General features: G+C 52.7%; 1 protein-coding gene across 2 annotated transcripts; it reads right to left on the bottom strand.

Moving 5' to 3' along the window:
- Window positions 1–1,005: 1,005 nt before the first annotated feature.
- Window positions 1,006–9,835, bottom strand: SNX11 (sorting nexin 11). Of its 2 annotated transcripts, XM_045813769.2 has the most exons (8): window positions 9,746–9,835; window positions 7,626–7,685; window positions 6,623–6,677; window positions 6,095–6,181; window positions 5,691–5,791; window positions 3,693–3,788; window positions 3,252–3,464; window positions 1,006–2,534 (listed from the first exon to the last, which is right to left on the bottom strand). In XM_045813769.2, exons 3-8 carry the CDS (start codon window positions 6,662–6,664, stop codon window positions 2,261–2,263), a joined length of 813 nt encoding a protein of 270 aa, XP_045669725.2. In that variant the 5' UTR covers window positions 6,665–6,677; window positions 7,626–7,685; window positions 9,746–9,835; the 3' UTR covers window positions 1,006–2,260. The 2 variants fall into 2 exon arrangements, with proteins under 2 accessions (XP_045669725.2, XP_045669724.2); XM_045813768.2 differs by lacking the exon at window positions 7,626–7,685 and having other exon boundaries at window positions 9,746–9,824.
- Between the last annotated feature and the right edge of the window lie 378 nt (window positions 9,836–10,213).

The following is a 10,213-nucleotide window of genomic DNA, read 5'->3' as shown; positions in this document are numbered from 1 at the left end:
CTGGAGGGGGAGGAAAATTCAGCTTCGCTCTTTTCCCTGCTAACGCCAGGCCTGTGTTAGAAAAACTCTTCCCTTCTTAGGACGTCTCCTCCCATGGCATACACTCTCAATGGTGCACAAGCAGGGAGGGGATGGCGCCTGGCCTTAGATTAACTGAGCTGCTGTTGTATGTACTGCCGGTAATGGATCATTAAAAAAGCCGGGAGTCAGAAAAATCGCATCCGTGTCTTTGAATGGCTCCTGCTGTCCCAGCAGCCTACCCTGCTGGCACAACTAGCTGCTGAGCGCCGACTCCAGGAAGAAAAGGAGCGAACAGAAGAAGGCCAACCCGGCTTGCTGTTTTTTGGCTGAGTAGGGAATTGACACAGACCACCTCCGGCTCCTGTCTGGAAGTTTCGAGATCAGAGAGCTTCAGGCACAGCTGGGTTCACAGCTGCACCATTTGGAGCCTCGGACTCATTAATATTCATGAGTCATCCCCACCAATCGGCAGAGCGGATGCCATTAGCTTAGCATCTGTCGGGTTTTTGTGAGGGTTGTGGATGGAGTTGTTTTTTTCCCCCCCTTTTAAATGAACTTCTTTTGACATTTTGGATTTGCCTCTGTAGGTTTTCTCCCTCGCCTTGCTCGGCTGCATCATCTAAAGGAGAGGCCCGGGGGAGGCAGGCAGGAAAGAGGGAGGAGCCCCCGCCAGGGCTCTGCATCTGCCTGTTGACAAACTTTCTCTCTCTCCCAGCACCTGGCACCTCAGACAGGCTGCGAGGACGCAAGCGGCACCAGGTAAATTATACCTAACGAGGCCCGCGCCCGCGACGGCGAGCAAGGCCGGATCCGGGCGCCGCCCCCCCCCCGGGCCGCACCGGGCGGCTCGCCCCACGCGGGAGAGCGGCGGCCCGCGGCGCCCGGCCGCCGCTTCCACGCTGATAAGTCCATGATTTATGAAAGGAGCGCCTGCCAGCCCGCGCTCCCTCCTCCTCCGCCACAGCTTGTTAGACACAAACGGCAACAACAGTCTTAAATACTCGAGTTTTATTTCAGGCCAAAGCCCCTGGACTCTGAACTTGGTGCCATGACAGGCACAGGCGGGAGGGAAAGAGCCCACAGTCGGGGCGGGGGGGCGGTGCGGCCGGAGCAGGGGGGGCGCGAGCCGGGAGCCCCCCGCGCGGCCCGGGTGCAGAGCCAGGCAGCGCGCCGCCGGCGCTCCTCTCCCGCCAGCTCGGGCTCTCCGCGGAGAGGAATGCGGCGGCCGGAGGGCAGAAGGCCTCATTGTCTGAGCGCGGCGCGCTCATCTCCACCCCCAGGGCCCTCTCTGCAGGCACAAAGCCCTGGCGCCCCATTGGACCGAAGAGACGGCCTCCCTACCGCCCAGCAGAGGGGCACGGTGGGAGCTGAAGCCCTGGGGGCAGGGGGCTGTTACTAAGGGACAAGAGAAGGATTCGAAAAAGAAAGGAGCCCACGCCAACCCTGCAGAAAAGATCCACACATCTCGGCTCTACTAAGCCAGAGAAGACCGTGACAGCCCCGGGACAGCCTTTTCTAACACAAAGCCCCCCAGAGCTGTTGCCTTTCCTCTGGCTTCCACAGGTCTCTTCCAGGGCCCCCGGGGAGCGATGTCATGGGTCTCGGGCCCCTCACAGCCAGGCTGAGGGCTGGGGAGAGGCGGGAACCCCCAGCCAACGGAGTCACAGCACCGGTGGGTTCAGTGGTCCGTTCAGTGGTATTCGTGAAGGAAAAGCAAGGAGGTGGGAGAACAAACATTCCCCACCGTGGCCAGGAAAGGAGGGAGGCAAGAAGCCAGCCTCCCAGAAACAAAGTGAGCCAAGGGCTGCAGCAAGAACCCAGCCAGTGGGAATACAAATAACACAAGCATTTCTGTCGGGTCAGTATTCAGGACAGCTTAAAAGCAGTCACTTGTGGGTCCCCCCAGACCAGTCAACCTGACGCAATGCTCCCGGGCCCATTAACAAACATCTAAAGAGAGTCAGCTCCCAGAAGAGTAAATATACCCCATATTTCTGTGCAAAACCAACAGCCCACGGGCCTTATGCCTAACTTATAACCGTCCAGTGTTTAATCTATGGAGGAAGCTTGAGGAGTTGTGGCGACCGACCTCTGTGCCACCAACCTGAGCAGAGGCGACCGTAAGACGCTAAGTGGCCCAGCCTCCCCAACACCTACCCTGTGCCCCCTCCCACCCCAGCAAGCCTCCTTGCCGGCATCTTCTCCACCTCGGAGCAGAACCCAGCGCTCGGGCCAGAGATCATTTTTCTAAAACCATTTCTAACTGCCCAGGGTCCAAAGGCACAGCACGGTCCCCTCCCACAGCCCTCCTCAAGGGCTGAAGAGCGGAGGTTCCCTCATCAGGTCTTGCAAAATCACAGCATGATGGTGAGGGGGAGGGTAGGAGAGGGGGGCTTTCCAAGGAAGGAGCTTCAGCGTCAACAACGGGAGCCCACACCTCGAAATGGTCCTTTTCGTCCCTGGGAGGTGGTGAGGGAGAGCTCCTCCTGCCCGATCTTGGAAGAAAGCAGCAACTAGAAAAGAATGGGAAAGGAAAAAGAAGGGCATGAACAGATAAACAAAAATCAGTGGATAAGCCCAGAACAAACGAACGAAAGGTGGTTGAGCCATCCATACAGATGGAATATTATTTGGCCATAAGAAGGAAGGAAGTGCTGACACGGGCACTGCAGTACGGAGGAACCCTGAAAAGAAGCTGAGGGAAAGAAGCTCGTCACAAACGACTGCACATAAGACTCCACTTGTGTGAAGTGTCCAGCATAGGCCAATCCATAGACGCAGAAAGACGAGTGGTCACCCGGGGTTAGGAGTTGGGGAAAATGGGGTGTCACTGCTGATGGGTACAGGGTTTCTTTTGGGGTGATAACAACTGGGGTTCTAAATTAAAAACTACTGAACTGTACATTTCAAGGGTGAATTTTATGGTATGTAAACTATATCTCAATAACGTTGTTACTTTAAAATAGGGAGGGGAGAGAAATAAAGAACAACCGAGGCTTCTCTTCTTTTCCCCAGGTTTCAATAGGAGAGCCCGCTACCCAGGGACAGGTTAACCCAGACGCTCAGGCCCTGGCGTGTGAGAGGAGAGAACCACGCGCAGGGAGAACGAGGCCTCTTCTGAGAGCCTACAACGCCGTGACGGTACTTCCTCTATCAAGCGGGCACCTCACTGGCCCAGGTGACAGTAGTCCCAGCCCTCAGTGCCTCAACACAAAGAGAGCTCCAGTTACCTCTTCGGCTGGTCTCCTTTAGCCAGGTGAGAAGAGCCCTGCCTCTCTTCCTGGACCCAGCCACAGTTTGACATAGCGTAGTGAAGAATGGCGTCAGAAACGGTCATGGGGCTTCGGCCCTGGACACAGGCTTCTATCTCGGGCACCGAGAGCTGGCTTTGCAGGAAGAGGTGTAACTGGCTGTCTGACAGGAGGACCACACTCTGCAGGACCCTGGGGCAAACACAGGAGGTAGAGCACAGACTCACCCTAACCAGCTGCCCTCCCCAACCCCCCCACCCCCCGAAGGGCTTCTGGCTTGAGCAAGCACTGAAGGCATGGGGGTGCAAGAAAGGCATCTACCACAAACACGCCTGTCTGTTCGAAGGGGCCATCCTGCCCAGCACCCTCCCCCACCCCGACCGCACCCAGGAGGCAGATGCTAGCCCACCCTCTACTCACTTTTCCAGGAAGTGCTGCAGACCTTGTCGCCGCTTCTCAATGAACTCATCTGAGCTGCCAAAGAAGGAAGACTTCCCAGGAAGTTCAGGTACAGGCCTGTGGGGTCACATAATAGAACACCCAAGATAAGTGTAACATTAAGACAGTCATTCCGCCCCCTGATCAAGGAAATCCCATAGAAAGAGGCATGAATCAAAACAAATAGCTTTTAATAAGGCTGGGGGGGGCTAATATTGACTGCATGCCCCATGGCAGGCACCATGCTAAAGTTTTCACAAACCTTCTTTCATTTACTCCTCCCCAAAACCCCATGGAAAACCTATTGATGTCCCCCATCAGGAGGGAGGAGATAGAATCAGAGAAGTTACTTTCCCGGCATCACAGAGCTAGTAACCAGCAGAGCTGGAACCTGAACCACGTCCACGACTTCAGAACCCCACTAGTGCTGCACTACCTCGTTTATAAAACCCACGCCCGCCGTCAGGTCTTATTTTAAAAACAGAGCAACCTGGACATGGAGGCCTGGAGCATGCTGGGTCCTTGTGTGTAAATCACGACTACCTCTTCCAATCCAAGAAGGCCACATGCTTAGAATTTTTTTCCTAAGATTTCATTTATTTATTTATTTATTTAGAGAGCACGAGCCGGGGGAGGGGCAGAGGGAGAGGAAAAGAGAATCTCAAGTAGACTCTGCGCTGAGCCAACTCGGGGCTCAGTCTCACAACCCTGAGATCACCACCCGAGCAGAAATCAAGAGTCGGATGCTTAACCCACTGAGCCACCCTGGCGCCCCGCACATGCTCTGAATTTTCTAAAAGCAGCTGAGTTCCAGCAAGGCAGCCACAGACTCTTTCAGTCTCCCTAGCTTCTATGATGAACATATTAAAAAAAAAAAAAAAACAACAGGCCAGGGGCGCCTGGGCGGCTCAGTGGATTAAGCATCTGACTCTTAATTTCAGCTCAGGTCGTGATCTCAGGGGTCATGTGATCGAGCCCCAGTTCGAGCTCTGCACTGAGTGTGGAGCCTGCTTAAGATTCTCTCTCTCCCTCTGCTTCGGTTCCTCCCCCACTGTTCATGCTGCCTCTCTCTCTCTCTCTCTCTCTCTCTCAAAAAACATATAGACAAACAGACCAGGGGCGCCTGGGTGGCTCAGTCAGTTAAGCGTCCGACTCTTGATTTCAGCTGGGGTCATGGTCTCAGGGTTGTGAGATCAAGCCCCATACCCAGCTCTGCGCTGAGCACGGAGCATGTTTGGAATTCTCTCTCTCTCTCTCTCTCCCTCTGCCTCTCCCCTCCAGCTCACACTCTCTCTCTAAAAAAGCAAAATGAAACAAACGAACAAAAACAACAGGCCAGGTAAGAGAATGCAGGATCTGTCAGAAGTTCCACCTGGCTGTGAGGGCCTGACCCGCGACAGCGGCCTCATCAGTCCCACAGGTTAACTAACTGGACAGGTCACCCACAGGCCACCCGTCAGTGACTGTCCTGCAATGGATCACTGTTCTGCATTGTCTCTACTTTAGGACTTATTTGAGGTGGTGTAAATGAGGAGTGAACAATACTGCTTTTCCTGAGGCTTTCAGTCTGTCATGTCTCTGGGAAAAGGTCTCTGCACAAAAAAGAAAAACAATTAACATTTTTTTTACATGTCAAATGGACAGGAATACCACCGGTCACATAAGTCCGGGCGCTAACAAGTTTCTGATCACGAGTGATATGCACATATAAAATGCCAGCAGTACGTCTGTGTAGCCCTAGATGAATATGCATATAAAAAAAGAAAAATATTTTTGATATCTGTATGACTTTGTGAGGTCAAAATACTAGAACTCCGTCTTTACTTTTTACACCGACTTGAAAACATAATTTAAGAACACATTTCTCAATTTCCTAAGTGCCTGACATGTTGCCCAGTTTTCGTTATTGTAAACTCTGGTTCTCCTGCACACGCCAAAAAGCAAGTCCCAGACCCAAGAAAGAAGCGGAAGCAAACTCACACCAAACCAGCATTTCTCTGTAGCTGCTTTCTCAGCCACACGAACTCACGGTAGCGGCGACGCACACAGGACGTCTTGGCAGTAAAGGCCTTGCTGTTGGTCTACAGGAGGAAGTACGTGCAAAAGAAAAAAACCAAGTAGAAAAAGACCAGGTTTACTTCCCATCATCACACTCGCGGAGGATCCAAGCCACCAGGCCACAGTCCTGAGCAGGGGCTCCAACTAGAGTGAGGGGCCGGCAGGCAGCCTGAGAGCAACTGTCTGGCAGTCCCCAAGCTCATTCCTCTCCTCCCCCCTTTTCTTCGGTCTCAGGACTCTCAGAACACCCACAGACAGGTTCCGCCTCAGCACTCGCCCTCAGCCCGGGAGGGTGTTGCCCCAGCATGGAAGTCCGATGCACTTACGTGGAGAAATATCTTATAATCCACATAAGAGTTCCAGGAGCCCTCATTCTGCACGCGGGGGTCCTGAACACGCACGGTGATCGCCTCCTAGAGGTAAGAAAGGCTCGTTCAGCTTCAGCTCAGCCACCCGGCGAGGCAGCTCTGACAACACAGGGTGCCAGATTTTTCCAGTCAGCACCAACTTTCATTCATGTATGCGTTCAATTCAACAAATATTTAGGGACCACCCGCTGTGTGTCAGGCACTGTTCTGAGGCACTGGGGGCAGAACATGAACAAGGGATGAAAATCCTTGCCCTCATGAATCTGCCATTCAGCTGCATTCCAACAAATGGAGAAGTTAGTCAAAATGGAACCTTATTTCCCAGGAATGGCTTTACTACGGATTTCCTTCTCCTGCCCTCGTTTTAAGCTCATCAGAAGCCCCAAGGTATCACTGTCATTAGAATACCATGGAGCAATGACTGGCATCTTTCCCCAAATCCCACCAAACTTTTACCCACCTGTTTCCTGGAGACCACACGCTTACCTCCTGCTCTTGGTTTTCCAACATCCTACACCAAAAGCCCATTGGAAGAAAACATCTGATGGGGGACAGGGGAACAATCATGGTTAGCATGCTTCTATTCTTATCACTCTTCGCCAAGAAAAATTTTCATTGACTACCCCCCGGGAAAACCCAGACACCTTTTCTTTTGTTTTTGTGTAAAACTTAAGAGGAAGCAAAAAAATCCCCACCACCTTAGCCCAGTGCCAAGCTAAAAGCCCCGGGGGATGTGCCTCCCTTTGCAGACCACAGCTAGGACCCTTAACCACGCCACCTCTAGCCAAAGCATGTTCGGGTCTGGGCAGCGTTCACCTCAGGCAGCCAGAACAGGCGAGCCTGGCCGTCAAACCTTTGTGTGTGAGGACGGCAGGTGAAAGCAGCGGTCCTGTGGGCACACAACACGCCTCTGCAAGTGAGCCTGACACCGCCCCCTCCTGGCGGTTCAGAGCCCACCAAGCCCCACAAACACCCATGCTCCGAAGTCTCTGTCTGGGGAACCAGTCGCCTACCGAGAGGAAAATCATGAGCTGGAGAGTTCCAGGAGCACCCGAGTGGGCTGCCCGGTGGCGACCTTCCCTTACCTAATCTGTTCTCCGGAACCCACGCCAATGGTTCCAATCATTTCCTCTCTCGACACGCTATCCGGCTTGTACCTCTGCCCAAGCACCCCACAGCTGCACGGGTCAGCTCGGGATGTTTTCCGCTCCTTTGTAAAGATTCATTAAAGCCTAAGCCTCTGATTTCCCCCAATGTGGCCGTTTACATGTGCAGCGACATCGCCCACTCCGACAAGGGGACCATGAAGCCTCCAGCACAGGGTTACTCCAGTCCAAAGGGGCCCATGATGTCACCTTCTGTTAAAATACAGCACTAATCTTGCTACTCCTAGAACCACTCCAACAGCATCCACCCTGGCTGCCGCCTCCACCCCCTTCTCCTCTCTTAAGAGCGGAACAATAAGGTTTAATTTCCCTTTCCAATTTACCTTGAAATGAAAACTGACTTCAGCCAATATGTACTGCCAACAAATGATCCAGGCTGGCTCCTGGGAAAACAAGACTATCTCGAAGCTCCCCCTCTCCTCCCCCCATGCCCATTCACACACCCACTCATTTTTACAGTCCTACAATTAATTTTAAACACATGCTCTTATTAGTTCTGCCTTGCCATTAGAACAGTGTGTAATGAGTTCCCTTCTATTTTATGTTTTGCTAACACAAGGCTAACGTTTCAAGAGAAGGGGAACTCATTTACACCACAAAATTAGCAGAGCAAACAGCTTTCCCAATTCTTTCCAGTACACCAGAAGATCTCTCCACACTTAGCCACCGCACACACAGACCAAACTGCCTGGGGGATGACGGGACTGGGCTACACCGTTGAGCAAAGCAGAGGTTTTGCGGCAGCAATGCCATCTTTGCACTTCTGCTGACAATCTGATTTTTCATCTGATGCAGGCACCATCACAAAGGGCAATTCCAATTCCTTAACAACCAATGTGCAATCTCCCGATGTAAACAATCGAACGGCTATGACCGAAAAGAACAGGCCGACTCATGAACAATTAACCACCTCAGGTTAAAAAAAAATTTTGTTCTCTTCTCTTTTCAGGCAGTTGGTAAATTGCCAACACAGGAACAGAGAGTTGAATATTCTGACGTGTCTTTTCACAAAAGTAACGATTGGCAAGATGACAAGGAAGTCATAGTCGTCCACACACTCAGGGGCGCTGACACATCTCCCGTGCCTTGAAAGGTTTGCCAAATTCAGGACCATAATTTAGTGACTACGAGGCCATGATTCTCTGGCTCAAGACGAGTGTGTCTAGGGCCCTGAACTCCCTCCTGCACGAATTCCTCTCCTTTCTTTTGGGGCTAAAGCCACTTAGACACAAATAGCTATAAACTGGCTTAAAAAAAAAATCCTCGCACCTCCCCCCAAGGGGCTGTATACTTAAATCTAAGTTTGGAAGGCACTAACAAAGTTTCCATTGTAACTTTCCCTTAAAAACACCGGACACTGGGACAAATACAAAAACCTAGACTCCAAGTCATAATTTCTAGCAATTACCATTCTCCATCAGCTTCCTCCACATAGATGCCACTCCTCAGGAGGAAATGAAGCTCACTTCTGCCCGTGGAGAGGAAGAAGGAAGTTCCTAATGTTAGCTTGTGATCTGGGAGATGGATCGGCGTCAAGCAAATAAGGGTAAGTCAGCGATCCTCGGCTACCTACGCATCTCACTCTGCACTAACTGCATTTCCTGGGTCCTTTCAATCACAGCTGAAGCTTCCTTTACTTTCTCCACCTGTACCACCACCGATCTCTCTGGGAAGAACCCAGTTGTTTGCTCTTGACAAAGCAGATTCCTTGTGAAGTTTTCCTGTGTCCTAACAATTCAAGGTAGCAATTCAGGCTTTCGCACCAGCATTTTCACTCCCATTTAAACGACTTCAAAAGACAGGTTAAAAAACAAATCAGGTGATAAAAATCTGTTGAGCCACCAAGCATCCTCTTCCTTCTTACTCATTCTTGAGCCCTTGGAGCCTGATGGCAACTCAAAAAGCTCTCCTTCCTAAACACCCACAGGTGGGAGAGGATGCTCCCTTTTCTGACCAAGTTCTGTATGTTCCCAGCCAAGCAACTCTGCTCCATGCTTCTGTCCGTCTGTAACTCGCCACTCCTTACACTTGGAAGGTAAATCACAAAGGCGACCACAGTCTAGCGCAAGAGCCCGCCTCTGTCCCGTGAAATATTTGTCATTACTCCTAGCCCCAGCCGTTTCGGTAAATGTCGCCAAACTCTGGCCACTCCACCTCCATTCTTCACGAACTAGGAGCAGAAGGGTCCCACGACCCTTCTTCTCCTTTGACTATTAAGCTTAGGAAGTGGAAAAGAAAGATGCTTTCTACTTTAAAAAACAAATGAAAAAGCCGGGTTTCCTTCCTTGGATCCGGAGCAAGCACCCGCCTCCATCCTGGGAGGTGAGACAGCCTCTTCCCTGAGATGTCAAGCGAGATCCCCACCCCCAAACGCCACCACTGACGCTCAAGCCGCGCTTGAGAGCAGCACCCAGTCCCCGCGGCCCCGCCCACGACCCCTCACCTGAGAGCAGCACCCACTCCCCACAGCGACACCGCCAGCGCCGCACCATATAGCCAGAGTCTCGGCTTCTCCTTCCGGGTGAGTGGCCGGTGTCCCGGTGCACGACGGGAGAGGGCTCCCGGCAACGCCAATCCCGGGTGTCCAGGACGCCCCGCCCCTGCAGGCCCGAGCTCTCAGTGGCGATCCCGGCTCCCGAGGCGGTGCGCTCGGCCCCGCCCGGCTCGGGCCGGAGTCCAGAAACCCTAAGACTCACTTGGGACACTGGAGGGTGGACGCGGGTGAGGAGAGGAGAAGAGGCTCTGACGGCCAATCCGGAGCCGTGTCCCGCCCATCGTTGTCAGGCCCAGCCAATCAGGCCCAGGGAGCGTTATTAAAGGTCCAAAGGAGGGTCCCCGGAGCCGAGAGGTGTGAAGAAGCTGTCTCCGATATTTCTGTCTGGCCGAGGGCCGTCCGGACGGTGGGAGGATC

This window comes from Ursus americanus, chromosome 23 (assembly GCF_024610735.1).
Source record: "Ursus americanus isolate L20-20 chromosome 23, mUrsAme1.1.p, whole genome shotgun sequence".
NCBI classification, from domain to species: domain Eukaryota; kingdom Metazoa; phylum Chordata; class Mammalia; order Carnivora; family Ursidae; genus Ursus; species Ursus americanus.
The sequence above is the reverse complement of the archived record's forward strand: the minus strand, read 5'-3'. Positions and strand labels throughout refer to the sequence as shown.